General features: G+C 45.0%; 1 protein-coding gene across 1 annotated transcript in view; it reads right to left on the bottom strand.

The window, feature by feature from the left end:
• Positions 1-23,228, bottom strand: part of ATAD5 (ATPase family AAA domain containing 5) — a 43,257-nt gene that overhangs the window by 3,412 nt on the left and 16,617 nt on the right. The window contains exons 18-19 of the mRNA XM_063456171.1: positions 22,615-22,679; positions 22,364-22,544 (exon numbers count right to left, since the gene is read on the bottom strand). Coding sequence (XP_063312241.1) covers positions 22,364-22,544; positions 22,615-22,679 — 246 coding nt within the window. The remainder of the gene's footprint in view (positions 1-22,363; positions 22,545-22,614; positions 22,680-23,228) is intronic.

Raw genomic sequence — 23,228 nt, forward strand, 5'->3', positions numbered from 1 at the left:
GGGGGGGGGGACGGACTTATAGTGTAGTATTTATTGTAACATAGTATTTTTTTTTTTTTTTAAGTTTTAACATTTTATTGAGAATTTGCACTTTACATCAATTGTCAATCGTTTATCAGTGTAATAAGATATAGAATATAAAATAACATGACATGACAGAAGATGATACAACAATGAATTTGCGCAAGATATAACTTTAGACACCAAAGTAGTAGGCATTGTATCACGTTGGTTCATCACAGTTAGGATTTATGTACAATATATTTTAGTTTGGCTAAATGCAAGAATTGGCTGTAACAATGCGATGTAGTAATTCAAAAGTTGGCTCGTTTCAATGATAATTCGACCCCTGAAATAAAGGATAGAGCAATTGTTGTAGTTGTGCCCTGATCTGTATTTACAGCTCTATTGACAGCTAATTCGCTGTCTAGGTGTGAGTGCGAGTGCAAGGTGGAAAAAGGAGGGAGGGAAGGGCAGCAATCCCCGGGAGAGAATTGGGTTTCTGAAGTGGAAAATGTGTCTGAGTCATGTGAGAACAGTTACATCGAACGGTTAGTGAGATAGTCGCACCAAGGTTGCCAGGTAGCGATGTATGTGGAATATTTATCCGTGAGGGAGTGGCATGTTTCTTCTAGGCCTCTAATTGTTTCTACTTTTTGTATCCACTCGCGGATGGAGGGTGGGTTCGGTAGCTTCCAAAATGCAGGAATGAGTTGGTTCGCAGCTGAAATTAAGTGCGTAAGTAAATCAGAAAGCAATTTGGGAGTATCTCGTGGGGTAATCAAGAATATGAAGAGGTCTGGACTGAACAGGATGTGTGTGGTTAGGATTGACTGGATCAACCCATGTATGTGTTTCCAGTAACTATGGATTACTGGGCAGGACCACCAGATGTGAGTGGTGTTGCCTTCGGGGGCTTGGCACCTCCAGCAGTGGTGCGAGTGTGTCGGGAATAGGGATCTTAGCTTAGTCGGAGTGTAATGCCATCTCACTATCCTTTTGTAGTTACTCTCTTGGGTTGCAGTATTTCTGGATGACCTGTGAATTCGTGTAAATATGGTACGCCACGTTTCGGGCGTGAAGGGGGTGTTCAATTCCTTCTCCCATGACGATGTGAATGCTGGTAGGTGGCGGGACATTGTCTTACTGACCTTTGTGTACATCTCTGAGATGATTTTCTTCTTTAGGGTATGTTCTCTAAAGAGTAATTCCAATTGTGTGTGAGGTCTAGTAGAATTGTGTGCCAATGGCCCTGTAAGCACGAAGTGGGAAAGTTGTCTATATTGGAATGCATGCAGTATAGTGTGACCCCCTGTTGTTGTCTGTAGAGGTTTCATCTGAGCTCCCGAGTCGTCCACAACATCGGCTAGATGTAGGTAATGGGAGTCATAGTACTGTTTGAATGCTCTCCCATCTTCACCCGGCCGAAAAAGGGGGTTGTGTGTGACAGGGTAGAGTGGTGAGGGGTATGGTGACATCGTCTGGTGAGACCTCACCTTAGCCCACATGCGTACGGTTGGTGAAATTGTGGGATGCGGGGAATGCGGGGAATGCAGCAGAAACGGCTGTCCGGACTTATGCCATGGTATAGTAAAAATGGGTGCTCTGAAGAAAGTATTTTCGATATGTATCCATTGTGTGGTAGGATGTGGATGTGTCCAGTCATATAATCTAGTCAAAAGGACTGCTTGGTGGGGCTTCCGGTTGACGGATCGAGGTGAACAGTCGCACAACTCAGGAGCTCCGCGCTGAAATAGAAAAAAACACACCTAATTGGCACGAAACTTCTACTATTGACCGCAGCCTGCACGCAGGTATCCCACACGACAAATGGGCCGCAAACACAAGAAGAAGGCGACAGAAATGACGGCCCCGGGACTCACAATCGGGGAGATGTGGAGCCGAGCACGACGCCCTAGTGAAGCCAATATGGCGGCGCTCCATGGAGGCTGCACAGACTTCTCGGACGAATATTCCGATGAAGCAGAAGAGGAATACTCTCCAACTCCTGATCCAAAGCCAAAGCAAACCCCAAGTACTGCTAGGAAGGACCCTGATGCCGACCTCGTGACAACTGGGGTGCTAAAGGCCCTACTGGCGGATCTGCAACATAATATTCTCACAGATACCGCGGCCTTAAGGGGCGAACTACAAGGCCTGACAGGCCGCATAACGGTGTTAGAGGCCTCCAACCAAAAACACGAGAGCACTATTGCCACACTGCAGGGCGAACTGCGGGAGCTGCACCACAAACATGCGTTGCTGGAAAGGCGCTTGGATGCCCAGGAGGACGCAAAACGGCGATACAATGTTAAGATCAGGGGGCTTCCAGAAGAGCTGCCGGAGACAGAAGTCCCACGCAAGATCGAACGCCTTCTAACCAGCATACTCCCGTCAGGTAACCATATATCTGTCGTACCCACAAATATCTTCCGGATCCCGAAACCAGCCAAAGCCCCTAAATCAGCCACCAGGGACACTATACTCACCTTTAAAAACAGAGCAGACAAGGCGACGGTCCTTAACGCCCTCCGGGGAAAAACCCCCTTACAATTTGAGAACGCAAAGCTGACATTCTTCGGGGACCTGTCAGGGGGCACCCTGGCTTGGCGAAGGTCACTCCGACCCCTCACCACCACACTCCAGCAACACAACATTCCATATCGCTGGCGGACCCCCAACTCTCTCCAAGTGCAGCGTGGGGAAACAACCTACCACATCCATGACCCACAAGACGCTGCAGAACTGCTACTGACCCTGGGCCTAACATGGGACTCACTTCTCCAGACGACCCCCAAAGCCTCCACCACTCCGACTCACAGTTGGAACCCGGCAGGCAGTGCCCCATTTGTACCCCGGAACCTCACGCCAGTCACATATGCCGCGGTCACCACCTGAACAGACTCGAGGCACCTTCGCCCCCAATTGGATGTCACCGCCACCTGACCTTACCGGACCACGCCACTCACTTATACCAAGCACCCTGTAACTTCTGGGACTTCCCTAACCATCTAACGAATGATTGTATCACTATTTGCTGGGCACCGACACGGCCCTAAGGGGACGGTACCACAAGCCAGTCAACCAGCCAGAGACTCACACGGGGTCAGGACTTCTGTGGACGGTGGTGACACCCCGATTTACCAGCCAAGTCCCCATCTGCGAGCTCCTCGGGACTCTTGTATGACCCTGACGCAGACTGCCAGCCCGTCTACTCCAATACCGGGACACTGTGTGATGTATATAACCCTAATGCTTACTATATTGCTGCTCACCCATGTGCCTTACTACTAGGCTTCTATACAGGGTCTCGACTGTAGACGAGCAATGGCACATTGGCGTACTGATCACCCAATATCTGCACATACCGTATATACTCAAGTATAAGCCGACCCGAATATAAGCCGAGGCCCCTAATTTTATCCCAAAAAACTGGGAAAACTTATTTACTCGAGTATAAGACTAGGGTGGGAAATGCAGCAGCTACTGGTAAATTTCTAAATAAAATTAGATCCTAAAAAAAATATATTAATTGAATATTTATTTACAGTGTGTGTATAATGAATGCAGTGTGTGCGTATGTGTGTGTATGAGTGCAGCGTGTGTGTGTGTGTGCATGAATGCAGTGTGTGCAGGGCCGGTGCAAGGATATTTGCCGCCGTAGGCAAAACATTTTTTGCCGCCCCCCCCCCCCCCCCATATGTCCTGACTTCCCCTCCTCCTCCCTCAGTGGTCCTTACCTCCCCACCCCCGTGTTCCTTCACTCCCCCCCCCCCCCCAGTGGTCCTGACTCACCCCTCCCCTAGTGGTCCTTACCCTCCCCTCCCCTAGTGGTCCTTACTTCCCCCTCCCCTCCCATAGTGGTCCTTATCCCCCTTCTCCCTCCCATAGTGTTCCTTATCCCCCCCCCCATCCCTCCCATAGTGGTCCATATACCCCCCCCCCCCCCTCCCTCCCATAGTGGTCCTTATCCCACCCCCTCCCATAGTGGTCCTTATACCCCCCCCCCTCCCTCCCATAGTGGTCCTTATCACCCCCTCCTTCCCATAGTGGTCCTTATCACCCCCTCCTTCCCATAGTGGTCCTTATCCCCCCCCTCCTTCCCATAGTGGTCCTTATCCCCCCCCTCCCTCCCATAGTGGTCCTTATCCCCCCCTCCCTCCCATAGTGGTCCTTATCCCCCCCCCCTCCCTCCCATAGTGGTCCTTATCCCCCCCCCCTCCCTCCCATAGTGGTCCTTATCCCCCCCCCTCCCTCCCATAGTGGTCCTTACCCCCCCCCCTCCCTCCCATAGTGGTCCTTACCCCCCCCCCTCCCTCCCATAGTGGTCCTTACCCCCCCCCCTCCCTCCCATAGTGGTCCTTACCCCCCCCCCCTCCCATAGTGGTCCTTATACCCCCCCTCCCTCCCATAGCGGTCCTTATACCCCCCCTCCCTCCCATAGCGATCCTTATACCCCCCCTCCCTCCCATAGCGGTCCTTATACCCCCCCTCCCTCCCATAGCGGTCCTTATACCCCCCCTCCCTCCCATAGCGGTCCTTATACCCCCCCTCCCATAGCGGTCCTTATACCCCCCCTCCCTCCCATAGCGGTCCTTATACCCCCCCTCCCTCCCATAGCGGTCCTTATACCCCCCTCCCTCCCATAGTGGTCCTTAACCCACCCCCTCCCTCCCATAGTGGTCCTTATACCCCCCCCCCTCCCATAGTGGTCCTTATACCCCTTTTTTTTATTATTAATTTTTTTTTTAATTATTTTATTTCTTATTTTATTTATATTTTTTTTTTCGTCCCCCCTCCCTGTTTGATATATGGCAGGGAGGGGGGCACTCCTTCCCTGGTGGTCCAGTGGCAGTTCAGTGGGGGGGAGAGGGGGGCTGGCAGAGCTGTAACTTACCTGTCCTGCAGCTCCTGTCAGCTCTCTCCTCCTCTGCGCCGTCCGTTCTGCTCTTCTGTCAGCTCCCAGTGTAAGTCTCGCGAGAGCCGCGGCTCTCGCGAGACTTACACTGGGAGCTGACCGAGGTGCTGAACGGACGGCGCAGAGGAGGAGAGAGCTGACAGGAGCTGCAGGACAGGTAAGTTACAGCTCTGCCAGCCCCCCTCTCCCCCCAGTCTGTATTATGGCAATGTAAATTGCCATAATACAGACACTGACTCGAGTATAAGCCGAGTTGGGGTTTTTCAGCCCAAAAAATGGGCTGAAAAACTCGGCTTATACTCGAGTATATACGGTAATTTAAACAACCTCCCGCACCCAACCACCACACACCGAAATAATGAAATGGCTCTACCCACTACAACGCTACTAGAGCTTGGCTTCGACTTAAGCCACCTGCCCCCTTGCCCCTTACCACCCACGAGTTACGCTAACCGAAGCCAAGCTGTACACCCAGACACCCCACACTAAACACATACCCCCACAAACACAGACTCCTCTAACTCACATGACTTCACATATATTCACGCCTCACTCGATGAAAGAGCTTAACAGCTCCCGCACTTACATACTAGTCCCATTCACTCATAACTTTGGGCAAATCCCCACGCCTGTCTTAAGTGACTACACTAGCCTGACCCTGCCTTCGAGACACACGGGCCTAAAGCAACTGAACGAAGTATTTTTTAATATGTGACGTTTCTTCTTGATGTTTACTCTTCCTACCCTGTCTATAACCAAGGTTACTATAATGTTTGCCAAACGACTGCATACGGTGGCCCAATGTATAGCGAGACCTGGACAGCCCTGACACAAGGGCACCCAACTCTCCTTAACTTTAGCAATGTGTAACCCGCGTGTAGTGCTAAACCGCCGAGGTATTACTTTTGCATTAAGGTATTAAGGTATTACACATAGGACCCACGCCCTAGCCCACGATTCTCAGGCCGACGAACATTTCCCAGGTACCACGTGGCCGCTGTCATTGTTGCTTTCGATCTAAATATAGCATGTCACGCCTATAGACACCTTCACCACACAAGTCACTGTGGGTCAGTTTTCTAGGGGTCAGTTCTATAAGCCACCTAGCAGGATAGCTGAAGTGACATAAGCTAGCTAACGATAGTATATAATCTTCTTATGTGGCTTTGGCCTCATGGCACTGTTTAGCTTGGCATGTTAGCAGATAACAGTTCTATGCCTCACACAACCCTGACAACCACCCATGCCACAATATACGGCAACACCAGCCACGCTAGAAACCTAACTCGCAACCATGTTGCAGCTCTATTAGAAAATACTGAAATGTTGTAGAAGGTATGTCCCTATACATGAAGAGCCAGCTGCATCATGACGCACAAGCTAGCATGGTAAAGCTCTACAAAACAACTGTTTCCATTGTTATATACCTCCTCTTCCTACAAACATAAAAACGAGGCAACAAGGAACTGGAAATGTACCCGTCAATGCTAATACTGTGATAGAATTTATCTTGATTCCAAGGCTCAAGCTTATAGGTGTCATATAATGATATCCTATATTAAAATTGGCTAACTTGGAATCAGGATTGATTGCTTGATGCTTGAACAACACTTAAGACCATATATGTCTAAGTCCCGGGAGCAGAGAGCCCCCACCTAAGATGTCTCTACTCTAATCTTGTTGTTCTCTCTTACTCAGAAACTTATTTGTTATGTATACATGGCGCTCATTCCTATGTCTTATCTGTATTCCCTTGCTATTTTTGTTCTAAGAGTATTTGCACGTAAGCACTTACTTTTTAATGTATAAAACCCAGCTGATGAATAAAAAACGTCAGAGGCTTATTTTGAATACCAACAGGTGTCTGGTGTCTAATTCTTGCTTCTCCAAGTGCACTTGTAACAACAATTTGGGTTTCCTCTGAATATAACAAAGATCAACATTCTGATCCACAACAATTTGGTGCCGTGACCCCGGGATCAGACGAATCCAGTTCATCCGGACCCAGAAGGGTTGGCTCGGAGCCCAGACGGTTAATCAGCTGCAGCGGGTAAGAAAAAGCTTTTATTTTTCTACCTATAAATGATTTAGACTCTCTGGTGCTCTTTGAGACCCCGGTCCGGGTGGGTAAGGATTTTAAAAAAGTCTGATCTAAAGAACTTGTTTTCTGTGGTATTATGGTTATATTCAGGTGGAGGTTGTGTTATGTCTTGTGAAAGGAATCTTGAGATAGTGGAATAGAACTGTGGGTTGTAAGTTATTTTTATTGTTTGCCTTGTCATTTGTTTTATAATTTGAGTTAGAATCCTCCAAGGGCAGATCTCCTGATCTGTGTTTAGAAGACAGAACTGTGAAAATTCCACTGCAGCGGTCATAAGTGTTTAAATACACTGTTATTGTACAGTTTGTCTTGTGTAAGGAAGTAATTAACCCTTACAAGTTTTAAGATGGGTAGCTCTGAAAGTACCCAAGGGGGATTTACGGCTTTGACTATTGTCAAGCATCACAAAGGACAAGGAGCAATTAAGAATGTTAAGAGGTTACTTAAGAAAGCTGGCATGCCCTCAGAGGGCACTCTAGACCCACATATATGGAGTGAATTTATGGCAAATTACAGAGGTTGGTTAGAAGATAATAACTTAGTAGAAGTTGCACAAAAATGGCATGATACTGCTGTTGAATTAACTAAATGTGGTTGTAGAGAAACCACCAGGAAAGGTGTACCATATTATCAATGTTTTGGACCTCTAGGGTCCCAGAGTTGGCAGGATCCTGGGAAAAATCTTGTAAACCCACCCCTTTACCAGGATAATGCAGGGACTCCTTTGGTCCCTAAAGGACAGGCGCTTTCCCTTTTACAGAGATCAAAACCTCTCTTTCCAGTAATATTACGCAGTGGGACTTCATATGGTCCCCTAGCAGCCCCTGTAAGACCTATGGGTTCATTAGAGCAGGCTGTAAAGCGTCAAAAACGAAACTGCAAGCTTGTGTAGAGAAAGTTATTTTCCTAGGACATTGCATTTCCCAGGGCATAAAACATCTCACAGAGAGTAGAAAGACTGCAGTTCAAAATATTAAACCCCCCCGCAGCCTAGCCCAACTTCGTACATTTCTCCGTTTGATATCTTACTGCTGTCCTTGGCTGCGTTCAGTAGCTATCTACATGCAACCACTGTATGATTGTCTTGCCAACGAAAACAAACCATTTAAATTAAACCATGCGGCAGAAAATGCCTTCTATACACTTAAGATACTGGTAACATCAGCTCCAGCACTGGGTCTCCCAGATTACAGAAAGAATTTTAACCTGTTCTGTACTGAGCAATCAGGTTATGCTACATCTGTCCTTACACAGGACCATGGTGGTAAACAAAGACCAATAGCTTACTACTCCACCAGATTGGACCCTGTTGCCAGGGGTGCCCCCTCATGTGTTAGGGCAGTGGCGGCTGTTACTGCCCTCCTGGACAAAGCCACTGATATTGTTTTAGATAATCCGGTGACCATATACACACCACATGATATCAACAGCATACTGTCACAAGTTCAACCAAAACACATACATACTGCAAGGCATCTCAGAATGCAATGTGCCTTGCTTATGCCACCTAATGTTACTCTTAAAAGGTGTATGGTAATAAATCCATCTACATTACTTCCCCTGGATTTAAAAGAGGGGAGTGGGAATGGTACTTGTACTTCTGATCTTTTTGTAAATTCACTTTCACCAGATGAGTTAGCTGATGCCCAGGTACCCCATGATTGTGCAGCACTAATGGCACAAGAAACAGCAGGTTTTTTGCATGTAACTGATTCTCCATTATCTAATGCAGATTTTGAGTTTTTTGTAGATGGTTCCAGTTATGCTGATGAGAAGGGTAATTTCCACACTGGATATGCTGTAGTCTCTGCACATGAGATAATAAAAGCTGAACCACTCGCTCCTCACTGCTCTGCACAGGAGGCAGAGCTGAAGGCACTCGCTGAAGCGTGTAAAATGGCTTCTGGTAAGACTGCTAATATTTTTACAGACTCTCGCTATGCTTTTGGTATAGCCCATGATTTTGGCCCTATTTGGCGGGCTCGTGATTTTCTCACCTCAGCAGGAACTCCAATCAAGAATTCTGAAGCCGTGAGTGCACTTATGGACGCTATCCTGTTACCCACTCAAGTAGGCATCATCAAGGTGGCAGCTCACGTGAAGATCACAGATGAAATTTCAAGAGGAAACCACAGAGCAGACAAAGCTGCCAAGCAAGCAGCAATTCAAGTTCATCCCTCTAAAGGTAAAACCTTCCTACAAGTTGTTCTTACAGATGACGCCGTTGACTACAATATACTGTTGAGCTTACAAAGACAGGCAAGCAAGGAAGAACATGACCTCTGGAGGAAACAAGATGCAGAACCTGATGATGACAAAATGTGGAGAAAAGGTAAAAGACTGTGTTTGCCACGAGTATTGTACCCCATGATGGCCCAGATTGCCCATGGACCTACACATCTATCCAAGATGCACATGAACAGCTTAGTAAACACCCATTGGGTAGCACCCGGATTTACTGTTGTAGCAGCTAAACACACCCAAGCTTGCATGATTTGTGCTAGGAACAATCCAGGACAGGCTGTCAAAACACCGAGTAAGCACACACCAAGGCCACTTTACCCGTTTCAAAGACTGCAGATAGATTATATTCAACTACCTAAGGTAGGAGTGTATGAATATGTGTTGGTGTGCATTGATCTCTTTTCAGGTTGGCCAGAGGCCTACCCAGTGTCGAAAGCCACAACAAAGATAACAGCGAGTAAGCTTCTGAAGGAACTGGTATGTAGATATGGAGTACCTGAAGTGATTGAAAGTGACAGAGGTAGCCATTTCACTGGGGAAATAATGCAAGAAATTATGAAAGCCTTAGGGATCAGTCAGGCCTTCCACACCCCTTATCACCCCCAGAGTAGTGGGAAAGTAGAAAGGGCAAATGGCACCTTAAAGAACAAGATTGCAAAAGCCATGCAAGACACAGGGAAGCCCTGGACTGAATGCCTTCCCCTAGCACTCTTTTCTATGAGATTCACCCCCAATTCCAGACATGGCCTATCCCCTTTTGAGATCCTGTTTGGATGTGCCCCAAAGACAGGCCTCTATTTTCCCCAAACCCTCCAGATGCAGCATGGTAGTATGACTGCCTATGTTCAGGCCCTACACCAAATATTAGACAAGGTGCATAAACAAGTCTTTGATTCTATTCCAGATCCAGACTCTGACTCTGCAACTCACAAACTGCAGCCTGGTGATTGGGTGGTGATAAAGAGGCATGTGAGGAAAGGACTTGAACCACGCTTTGACGGTCCATTCCAAGTGCTCTTGACTACGGCTACCTCGGTAAAACTAGAAGGAAAAGCCACGTGGATACACGCCAGTCACTGTAAACAAGTCACTCCGACTGATCCACCAACATGAAGCTGTTCATATCCTTTACCATATTATGCTCTGTTCAGATATGCTACTCTGACTTGAGACCAGAAAATAATAATGCATGGCAGGAAAATATATGGTTGCAGATAGCAAAGGCTTTCAATTTAACCTCCTTTTGCCTCAACCCTCTCCTTAGTACTGAAAACGCCATAGAATCTTGTCTTATAGCTGTCCCCACACCAATCTCACTGTTGAGGAAGTACCTACATACCCATAGACCCCATAAATCTCTACAACGATATTCTTATGCCTTCAAACCCCTGGTAGGCATGCCCCCCCCCCCCCCCCCCCTATCCCTGAAGACAATTAATGTGACAGGCGCTGAACTATGTTTTTTGTCTTTTTCATGTAATTGTTCAAGAGACCCTAATACTGAATCCCTGTTTTGCCCCACATGGTGGAAAAATACCACGAATTGTAGAGCCCTGAGCACCACTATGAATTGTACCAAAACTCACCAAGTTATGAGTTACCACTACAATGTCTATCTTACTAAAGGATGGACTTTCTCCTGTGGAAATATTACTTATGCTTATGTCCCAGGTAACATTACAGGAGGTCCCTGTGCAATTTCTCGACTAACCATGACCATGTTTTCCAAAATCTGACCTGATCACTAAAACTACCCAGCTACACAAACTGCTGAGAGACAGGAGAGATGTTAAAAACACCCTTACTTCTGATTGTAACTCTGAAATCACTCTCTTATCCAAAGCCGAATACTCTGCCCTAGCGTACACCTTGGTAGGAGTCCCAGGCTTAGCACTGTATAATACCCGAGTAGTTAATGCTGTAGCCTGTTCCCTTGCAAAAGGTTTAAATGCCACTTCACAGGCCCTAGAAGAGCTACTTATGGACAACCAGGCAAATAAGAAGGCAATCCTTGAGAATAGAGCAGCCATTGACTACTTACTAATGAAACATGACTTAGGATGTGAAGCTATTGAAGGTATGTGCTGTTTTAACCTATCTGACCATGGCACTATGATCCATAAACATATAAAAGATTTACATGACTTAGTACAGGATATCAAACAAGATAACGGCTTCTTTGAGGATTGGGATTGGACATTTGGGCTAGGAACATGGTTGACTTTACTAATTAAGAAAATTTTGTACTTTTTGCTATTAGCTATATTTGTCATTATGGCTATTTTTCTAACCTTTAGATTTTTTTTCATGTCTACTAACCTCTCTATGTAAAAGCAAACCTACTGTTGGTCGTACCTTAACTTACATTCCAGCTCCGACTTCTGAAGGGTTTTATGAGGTTACCTCGCCTAACAAATGAAGGAATTCTCCTCCGCTGATTCTGGTGGTCGCTCAGTCCAAGGGAACCGTGGTGAAGCAATAAATGAAAGTCCCACAGGCTTTGGCTAGCAGGCCTGGATATACCTTGGACATTTGGGTGACCCTTGGATCAAAAGAGGGGATTGTGATAGAATTTATCTTGATTCCAAGGCTCAAGCTTATAGGTGTCATATAATGATATCCTATATTAAAATTGGCTAACTTGGAATCAGGATTGATTGCTTGATGCTTGAACAACACTTAAGACCATATATGTCTAAGTCCCGGGAGCAGAGAGCCCCCACCTAAGATGTCTCTACTCTAATCTTGTTGTTCTCTCTTACTCAGAAACTTATTTGTTATGTATACATGGCGCTCATTCCTATGTCTTATCTGTATTCCCTTGCTATTTTTGTTCTAAGAGTATTTGCACGTAAGCACTTACTTTTTAATGTATAAAACCCAGCTGATGAATAAAAAACGTCAGAGGCTTATTTTGAATACCAACAGGTGTCTGGTGTCTAATTCTTGCTTCTCCGAGTGCACTTGTAACAACAATTTGGGTTTCCTCTGAATATAACAAAGATCAACATTCTGATCCACAACAATACTTTGATAACCCTACGCTAGACTACCCATGCACCTCCCACTCTCTATCTTGTATCCTGCATATTAGCCTCGATAAAAGAAACATAATAGAACAGACATTCACGCTTATAGACACAATCCTGATACCCTCATGCGCATCACCGCCTTAGCCACAATAACTCAGCCGGTACAACACCTAATTGTTTAACACATTGCTTGCCTAAGCTGTTATACTATGCACACGACAATTACTGTTTGAGCGATCTTCAACTATTCCCCGCAGACACACTGCATGGATCACGCTTAACTCCTTGACTATCACCCCAGCCGGTCGACAATACGCTATTGATCATCGACATACAAAAATATAAAATGAGGCATTAAGGCTCTGGGAATGTTTATGACCACTGTTAGCACTGTTTTGACCCTACTATGTATAACATTTATGCATCTCCCACTCTTTCTTCTGTACCCCTCAAGTTTGCCTTAATAAAAGAAAGATTGACATAAAAAAAAAAAAAAAAAAAAAGGACTGCTTGGTGATATCTCTCTATGTCAGGTAGACCTAGGCCACCTTCGTCCTTTGGTCGTGTGAGGAGGGAGTATGCAAGTCTTGGGTTCTTGTGTGCCCATATGTAGGTCGTAAAAGTTTTCCGGACCATCGTGAACCAGGACTTAGGTATCGCAATTGGTAAAACCTGTAGGATGTACAATAGCCTTGGCAGAACATTCATTTTTAGAATGTTCAGCCGACAGAACCAGCCAAATTGAGGTTTGTTCCAAGTGCTAAGATCCGAGCAAATGCCCTTCATCAGGCCAGGGAAGTTACTCTCAAAAAGGCGGGATGTCTCTTTAGTTAGGTGGATACCTAGGTATTTTATGGAGTGGGGTGCCCATAGAAAAGGGTGAGCTTGTTGTAAGATGGCTGCATCGTGGGGAGAAACATTGAGTGGCAATGTCTCACATTTGCTGAGATTAAGCTTTGAAATTGGAAATCTCGCTATACGATTCCATTTCAGTCATAAGGTGAGGTATTGACGATACTGGGTCTGAGAGTGTGAATAGCATGTCATCTGCAAATGCTGCTATTTTATGTTCCGCCTTATCCGTTGTGATGCCTTTAATGCAGGTCTTGTCCCTAATCCCTTGAAGGAAGGGCTCCAGGACCAGGACAAACAGGAGAGGCGACAGGGGACAACCCTGTCTGGTGCCATTCCTTATTGCCACCGGTTCCGATAGTTGGCCATTAACCCTAATGTTTGCCGTGGGCTGCGAGTATATTGCGTCAAACCATTTAAGCCAATTTGGGCCGAATCCCATATATTGCATGGTGTGTGATAACATAGTCCAGTCTACCCTGTCAAATGCTTTTTCGGCATCTATTGACAGGAGTAGACTGGGACATCCATCCCTCGTGGCCTTATGGATGAGGTTCAGCAGTTTCGTGGTGTTGTGTTTGGCCTCCCTGTCAGGGATGAAACCCGATTGGTCACCATGTATCAGTCCTGATAGTAGTGGTCTGAGTCTGCTAGCCAAATTTTTTGTGAATAGCTTTAAATCAATGTTTATCAAGGAAATCGGCCTGTAGCTGCCGCATTGGGTGGGGTCTTTCCCTGGTTTTGGAAGTAGTGTGATCGTTGCGTTCAAGGCCTGTGGGGAGAGTGTATCTGTTTTGAGCAGGGAATTAAACGTGTTTTGGAAATGGGGTATTAATAAAGGGGCGAATGTCTTATAGTATTTGGCAGTGAGTCAGTCGGGGCCTGGGCTTTTCCCTAGTGGTAGTTGTTTAATTACTTGGCGGCACTCATCCTCTGAAATGTGCTTTTCTAAGGATTCACGGAGATTATGAGGTAAAGTATTGCGGATCCTATGAGACAGGAATTTGTGGATATCTGCCGTTGCTGGGGGGGTTTGTCTTAAATTGTACAGTGAGGTGTAAAAGTCTTTAAATTCTCTGAGTATGTCGGTCATAGAGTGTGAAAGTTTGCCTTCTTTAGTGCGAATGGCTGCTATAAATGTGTGTTCTCTTTGTTTCTTTAGGGCATGTGCCAGGAGGCGCCCACATTTACCCCCTTGTGTGTAATATACGCTTCTCGTTTTGGCTAGGGAGTGTTTAGTATTGATGTCGAGAATCTTATTTAACTCGGTCCTTTTTTCTATCAGTGTCTTAAATGTGGAAAGATTTAGATCGCTTTTATGTGTACCTTCCAAGTTCCTAATTTCTCTGGTGAGGCTGAGTGTGCGGGATTCCCTCAACTTTTTAAGCCTGGAGGCTGCTTGGATGAATGTTCCTCTTATTGTGCTCGTGTGCTTCCCATATAATGGGATAGGTGGATGCTGGATGTGTGTTAAGCTCGAAATACTGTCCCAGCGAGGACTCAATTTGGTCCCGTATATTGGGATGGTTGAGTAAGGTGTCATTCAGCTTCCACTGTGTCTTATTGGGATGTAAAGAGGGGATCTGAATTGAGAGAGAGATTGGTGCGTGGTCGGACCAAGTGATTGGATCATAATTACAGGAGTGTACCAAATTAAGGAATCTGTGTGGAAGGAGAAATAAGTCGATTCTCTAGTATGAGCCAGAGGAGTGTGAATAATAAGAATAGTCCCGTTCAGCGGGGTGTAGAACTCGCCAGCAGTCATAGAGTTGGTGTGAATCTAGGAGTTTTTGGATAAGTGCTCGTGTCGATACTTGATATGTTGGGGCTTGTGATGTGTCTAGGGCTCCGTCTAGGGAGATGTTGAAGTCGCCCCCTAAGATCAACATGCCTTCAGTGAATTGTACCAACTGTTTAATTATCTTACGTAAGGTCTGAAATTGTTTACTATTAGGGAGGTAGATGTTGGCCAATGTGATCGGAGTTGAGCCCATTTGGCCCTTCAGAAAGATGTATCTCCCATTGTCATCAGATAAGTGTTCTTTGTATGTGAATGGTAAATTTGGGGAGAGGAGGATCGCCACTCCTCGTGATTTTGATTCTAAGTAGTTGCTAAAGTATCCCTTTGTGAAGTGTCTAGATTTCAGTGATGGAGCTGAGTTTTTGCGAAAGTGCGTCTCTTGGATGAAGACCACTTCCGCTTTTGTTTTATGATAATCCGTGAGGGCCATGTGGCGTTTTTCGGGAGTATTCAGTCCCCTAGCATTGTGCGAGAGTATTGAGATTGTTGCCATAGCGAAGGGTCTGGTGGAAGGAGGGGGAGGTGAGAGGGAGATTACTGTAATCGTGTAGAATATGTGTTTTGCCTATACCTGTGGGGGCTGCGTTGGGGGTACCTTGAGTGTTTGAGATAAGCCAATAGAGTGATAAGCGTTACACAGATTCTTAAATCTAGCAATATTACTTCAGTAAATGATGTCAACCTGGAATAATTTTTATTTTTTTTTTAACAAAACAAAACTATATACAAGCAGTTGAGTTATATGTGGAAACTACCAGTAGAGATACTGTGGGTTTACCAGTGTTGCTCTTTGGCAACTATTAAATCAACTAGGGTCTGCCCCTGAGAAGTCCCGTAGTCTACAGTGGGCAAGGTTGAGATGACCCTGATATAATGAGGAGGAGGGGAGTGGGAGACGTGTATGTTTTCCTTATGTTTTAATTTATTTTTAATTTTTATTTATTTTTTACTTGATTAAATTTTTTTTCTTTTTTTATAGATTTTTATTTATGTTTTTTCGTTTTTGTGTTTCTTTCTTTTTTCTTTTTCTTTTTGCTTGCTTGTCAGAATGACAATATGTACTGTTTTAACAAATTACAACACAGTGGGCTTCTAGAGCGCACGTAACCAAACCGCAAAACTAGCTTACAAGTGCTTCATGGAGGTAGATGCCAATACAGGCAATGGGGTGATGGAAGGCAAGTCAGGTGTGTCCACTGGAGGGGGGCAGAGGTTGGCAGACTAATTCCCATAACCTTTCCTTCCCAGGAATATCCCCTTTCCGTCAAATGGAGGGATACTAACCCTTCTGTAAAGGTCGGTGAGTATCCTCTCCCACTGTATCCGAGGTTTGCTACCCACTCGGGTCTCTGTAGCCCCAGTCAGGGTCCTTGTCTCCCCGTCACATTATGGGATGTACTGATTTCCTTAGCATGGAGAGTATTGGTTAAACCTGTGGTCATGGCTAAACAATGACGTAAGTCACCCCCATATAATCAATGCATATCAATTTCACAGTGAAAGAGAGTTAAAACATTTGTATTCATACGACCTGAAGTTCAAGCACCGGCCATATGGACCTGTCTTGTGTGTAAGACGAATTGATCCCATTCGGGACCTTGGTTATGGAATATGTCCTAGTCCGAGTAGTTGGCTCTGTCTGGGAATAGAGGCCATTGTCTTCGTGTTGAGAATCAGTCTCGTATAGAAGGGTATCTTGGGGATATAGTTGGAAGGTGGCAGATGAGAGTGCTTAGTGTCCTGCTGCTTCGGTCTGCCCTCCTTCTCCTGCTTGTAGGGAGAGTCCAGTTTGATGCATCCGTTGCCTCTTAGCCGGGGATCTCCATCGTGGCCTTTGCTGTTGAAATGGTGCCGTTAGTGCCGGGTCCGGTGCATACCAGTCCATGATAGAAGTTTCCGCCAGGTTCAGTGCTTTGGCGAAGGGTATGATGTCCTGATGTGTAGATATTGTGTACGTGGTTCCACGGGTGTTTACAATGAGGGCAAAGGGGAAGCCCCATCTGTACCGTAGGTTGCGTGCCCGGAGTTGGTCGGTGATTGACCTTAAGGCTCGTCTTGCTTGCAGGGTGTGCCAGGATAAATCTTGATAAATCTGTATCTCGTGCCCTTGATATAGCATGGGGCCTGAAGTGTCCCTGAGATGTTTTAAAATGTCTTCCTTTAAAGCGTAGTAGTGGATGCGGCAAATGAAATATCTTGGCGTGTCGCCAGCCGTTGCTTTGGGGCGTAGGGAGCGTTGTGCTCTGTCTAGGATAACCGGGGAGTCTGGCTTGCGGTTGAGAATAAGGTTAAATAGTGAAGCTAGGGTGGTGTATAAGTTTTCCCCTTCTGCTTCGGGTAGTCCCTTTATACGTAAATTATTCATCCTGCCCCTATTGTCGATATCGTCTAGGGAGCGTTGCATCATAGATAGATGCCTTTCTTGGGCTTGGACTTTGGTTGAGAGGGTATGCATTAATGTTTGTTGTGACCCTCTAACATCCTCCAAGTCTTGGACCCTGCGGCCTACCTGGGATATTTCCGAGCTGAGGCCTTCCATTTTCTGCTGGAAGGTGGTTTCTAATTTCCCCAACATCTGAGCTAGATCAGCTCTGGAGGGTAGGTTCCTGATCATGTCTTTAATATCGATGTCCGACGACTTGTGCGAGGTGTCTGACTCTGAGGGACTCGGGGGATCGGAATCAGCAGTTATTGCCGCCGGCGCCATGTTGGATTCTCCGAGGTCCGCCACGCGGTCGGAATATTCCTTAAATAAACGGGTGACAGTGCCCGTTTTACCTGCGGGAGTTTTCCCGGAGTGCTGGGGAGTAGGGTGAGCCTTTTTATTGTTTCCCATTATGGTGAAATACCTCCGTTTTCAGCGGTTGTAATGCGTGCAGCTCAGGAGCTGTGTTAATGTGCTGCCATGTAGCTCGGTTGTCGGCCACACGCCCCTTATTGTAACATAGTATGTGAAAAAAAAACCTCAATAAAAAAAATGGCACAAAAATTATATTTTATGCAAAAGAGCCTTGCCTCTCGTGGGGGCCACTTATCTCCAAAGGAATGTCTTCTCGGATGTGTAGTAAGTCCTGTGGAGTCTTAAGGGTCTCAAAACACCAAAATATGTCCTTGTCAGTCCCAAATCCGGAATGGAGAATGGGGGAAAGCACTCCTTTGTACAGGCTTGTCCGAGGGTTCAAAGTAATGGATACTCACTCCGTTAGATAAGTAGCCCCCATGAGGGGCAAGGCTCCAATATTCTTTTTGTGCCATTTTATATTGTGAGTGTGATTTTTTTTATTGTTTGCACATACTATGTTACAATAAATACTACGCTAGAAGTTTTCCCCCCTTTTTAATTTGACTACTGTTACCATAATACAAAGTATCTACATCTGGATATCAACTTATTATACTTGCGTCAGGTAACAGATTATTATTAACACCTTTTCACTATTTCACCGCAGGGATCTGTACTTGGACCCATTCTCTTTAATATTTTTATTAGTGATATTGCAGAAGGTCTTAATGGTAAGGTGTGTCTTTTTGCGGATGATACTAAGATATGTAACAGGGTTGATGTTCCAGGAGGGATAAGCCAAATGGAAAATGATTTAGGTAAACTAGAAAAATGGTCAGAGTTGTGGCAACTGACATTTAATGTGGATAAGTGCAAGATAATGCATCTTGGACGTAAAAACCCAAGGGCAGAGTACAGAATATTTGAAAGAGTCCTAACCTCAACATCTGAGGAAAGGGATTTAGGGGTGATTATTTCTGATGACTTAAAGGTAGGCAGACAATGTAATAGAGCAGCAGGAAATGCTAGCAGAATGCTTGGTTGCATAGGGAGAGGTATTAGCAGTAGAAAGAGTAGAAAGTGCTCATGCCATCATACAGAACACTGGTGAGACCTCACTTGGAGTATTGTGCGCAGTACTGGAGACTATCTTCAGAAGGATATTGATACTTTAGAGAAAGTTCAGAGAAGGGCTACTAAACTGGTTCATGGATTGCAGCATAAAACTTACCAGGAAAGGTTAATGGATCTGAACATGTATAGCTTGGGGGGATATGATAGAAACATTTAAATACATAAAGGGAATCAACACAGTAAAGGAGGAGACTATATTTAAAAGAAGAAAAACTACCACAGCAAGAGGACAGTCTTAAATTAGAGGGGCAAAGGTTTAAAAATAATATCCGGGGGGGGGGGGGGGGGGGGGGGAAGAGAACCTGACCGCTAGACGTAGTGGACGCGAGTCGCATGGGCTCCCGCCCGATGGGCAAAACTCGATGACAAAACAGCAGCTACAAAGCCCGCAATCACATCAGGGTGCACTACCCATGCTGGGAGCGCACCACAGAAACAAGAGAAGCAACACCGAAGCCCGTCGGGGCCGGGAGCGCCAAACGCCAAACGCTCTTCCCGATCCCAGAACTCCGGTACGACACGGAAACCATTTTACTCCCCCGCCCCTCCCCCCCACCCTTGGACCGGAGGGGGTCATCCTGGTCCTCCCTAACCACAGAAGCAAAACCGCGGACGGACCATCTGGCCACGTGGCCTACAGAGACACAATGCAAACGGGGCACAGCCAAGATGGCGGCCCAACACAGGCCCCAACCAAGAGGCACATACACCAAGCGACCGACACAGCCCATGGAGGCGTTAGACCGGCTGTATAGAAACTTCTGGGCAACACTCCACAACCGTGGAGCTACACTCTATCAAGCAATGAAAGCAGTGGCCCTGTGGATGCGCCCGGCAACCAGGCGCCGCCATTACGACGCACTGTCGAGGGCCCCAAGAGCAACCACCCAGCAGTGTAATTCCAGGAAACTAGAAAGGCGGGACGCGACTTACAGACGGGCAGGTACAAACACCCGATCCCACACAAGCAGGGACAAGAGTGTCACACAAGTCCCACATGCACCCACCTCACCGGACCCAAGATCCAGAGCCCAACGCGGCCCACAGCTGCCCCAAACAGTCACAGCTGCCGGTCGGACCAATGTGCAGAAGTTTACCCCACTGTCCACCGATGGAACCGAAACCAAGCACAGAGGCACTGGTGAACCCGCCTGCCCACACAGACTGAGCCCACGGCGATGCCTTGACCCACTGCCTGCCTGCCTGCCCTTGAGGTCTGCATACCCCGAAGGGGCATGGACTGAATGAGACTGGTTTGCAGACACATAACCCTCTTTGAATCACTCCTCTCATTTCATGTCCTAAATGTTTAAAAGTTGAAATGTTTTGCTTCTCCAGTATAGTCTTAACCTATGAGATATTATACACTAGGACCGCCAGTCTATATGTATGCCGAGAAATTTCACACTACCCCAATTGTTATGCATGGTTAATTCTAGTGTACTCAAGATCTTGTCAGCTACTGATAAAGTTTAAATATACACACGTTCACACCATAAAGCGACGGCACACCTAGAGACCCCACAATATAGCATATATGTCAATCTTTCTATATAACTACGTCTCCTTTAAGTAGAAAACATGTTATGCAAAGCAACTACTGCTTAATGTTGAATCACCTGAGAGTAATAGTAGATGAAACTAGTGAATGTATAAAAACTAAAAAGTGCGATTCTGCTTGCCACGGTCATGCTCTTTTACGTGTTGTTATATGTTGAAACACGCTGTTGTGGCGTTTGAAATAACCTTGTACCCACCCGCACTACAAAAATAAAGAATAAAAAAATTAAAATATATAATATCAGGAAGTATTACTTTACTGAGATGGTAGTGGATGCATGGAATAGCCTTCCAGCTGAAGTGGTAGAGCTTAACACAGTAAAGGAGTTTAAGCATGCGTGGGATATGGCTATCCTACCTATAAGATAAGGCCAGGGACTAATGAAAGTATTTAGAAAATTGGGCAGACTAGATGGGCCGAATGGTTCTTATCTGCCGTCACATTCTATGTTTCTATTAAGTGGTGTGATTGCATTATTCTGTCATTTTTTTTGCGCCTAAGACACAGGTTACACATTGTATACCACTTTTTGTAAATTAAATCTTTAGAACCATAAGAGGTGGTTCTGTCTTTTAGGCTGCACCTTTCTTGGCTACAAAGCTATATTTTTAACAAAAATACAATCCTTACAGGGACACTAATCACCAGGACCACTTAATGTAGTGGTTCTGGTGTCTATAGCCTGTCCCGGCAGGCTTTTAAATGTAAAGAATACCTTTTCTGAGTAAAGGCAGTGTTAACATTACTGCCCAGCAACACCTCTAGTGGCAGTCACTCAGACGGCCACTAAAGTGATTCCTATCTCAGTCCTGCACCTACATTAAGCCGCTGAACATCCCAGTAGAGATGCATTGACTCAATGCATCTCTATGAGGAGATGCTGATTGGTGTAACATTTTGCGCACACATGCCTCCTCTGTTTATGTTTTATTTTGCTCATGACTGTGCCAAGTGCCTCAATCCATTTATTTTTTTTGTAATAATTAATCTTCAGTTTACGCAACTAAAGTTCAGTCAATAAAGGCTTACTCTAAAAGCATTGTCATCTGTAGCTGTTAATTATCTCCAAAGATTAAAAAAAAAAAAAAAGAAGTGCAGTCTATTATGACACTAACCTGATAGGTGTAGTATATATAACATCAGACCAGCCAACATCGTCTTATTGTAAAGCAGTGCTCATCAACCCTCTTCACAAGGCACACAACAGTCCAGGATTTAGGGATTACCCCTGGGTGTGTTTAGAAGAAGAAAAAAAAAAAAAAAAAATAATACAGCACAGCCTAAGGTGTTTTTTTTTTTTTTTTTTTTTTTTTAAACACCTTAGACACATCTGGGTAATCACTAAATCCTGGACTGTTAGGTGTGCCGCGAGGAGAGGGTTGAGGAGCACTGTTCTGAACCATGGGTGTCCAAGCTTTTGGCTTCCTTGGGCCGCATTTTGCCACTTGTATATCCTAATGCTACTCACCAAAAAATGTCAATGTATAAATGCACAAATAAAATATAAAAAAAAAAAAAATACTTCTAAAGTGAACACACTATGTAGATTGAAAATAAAAATTTGTTTCATGCACAAATGTGTGAGGTGTGGCTAGGGCTGCATGGACACCAAAACTGCTTTATAATGCTAAACCTATTTCGGTACTAAGAGTATCCCTTTAAAATCACCGATACATTTGGTGCATTTTGAAACCAGTAAGAGACTAAAAAAAAACGGCTTTAGCAAACAGGTGTGACATGGTCTAGCGATTGTCAGGTTTCTTCAAGTCAGTCACCAATATTCATACAGGAAGATGAAGAATGAAACACTGCTGTGAAACACACTGAAACAGTAGCGGGCTTTACTCTGTTTAAGACTATGAAGCAGTGCATGGTCTCAGGAATGTGAACTTGTAAGTCTTATTTTTATAGCAAAATCCAGAACTTATGTTTACTTACAACTTAATGCAAGTGGCTTTTCTTGCAAGCCACCTCCTCCACTTGTAGCCCAATACTGTAAGTGAAGAACACTCTGTCGAATGTCACATCTATTGGCAGCTAAAAACGTAGTTAAGTCTTTAGAGTCTGTCCGGAGATTTTCAGCCAAGCAGAGTACTCTGAGATAGCTGGCAACATTGGCCTGCAATAAACAGTCATAATCAGATCAACAATAACAATTTCACTTTGCAATCTTTTTAAGAGATACTTACAATGGATGGTGTATGGAATACAATTTTTTCAAAAATTCCATCGAACATCAAATCAAATGTATGATCTAGATGGATAAAATGCAAGAATTAAACAATGTACAAATGTAAATCAGTTTTAACGTACAATTTAAATCACCTCTTACATCTTGTAGCTCTCTCTGTACAATGCTACAGGGTATATGCTTCAGGTCGAATTATACCAGCAGTAGTCAAAATGATTAGTATTTATATATTGCAAACATATTATGCAGCACTTTACAACTATGGAAAGGAGATAGATGTGAACTTTCCCCTGCTTAAACAAGCTTACATGAGGATTTGAAGTTGGCAGATCTATATCTTTAGGTGTTTTACCCAGGCACCCTTACTGCCAAGGTGGTGTGTCCAGGATTCAAAACTACAACTTCCATGATACTTAAGTTTAGCTTTAATCCACTGCTTTTCACATTCTGGTCACTCACCAGTGCACACATTTTGTTCAACTGGACATCATCCATTAATGGAGAAACAAAAGTTTAAAAGCTAAAGTGGACATTGTGTTTTTTTTTCTCAATAGTGCAAGATTGCATTAAAGGACCACTCTAGGCACCCAGACCACTTCAGCTTAATGAGGT

Source organism: Pelobates fuscus, chromosome 5, assembly GCF_036172605.1.
Source record: "Pelobates fuscus isolate aPelFus1 chromosome 5, aPelFus1.pri, whole genome shotgun sequence".
Lineage (NCBI taxonomy): Eukaryota > Metazoa > Chordata > Amphibia > Anura > Pelobatidae > Pelobates > Pelobates fuscus.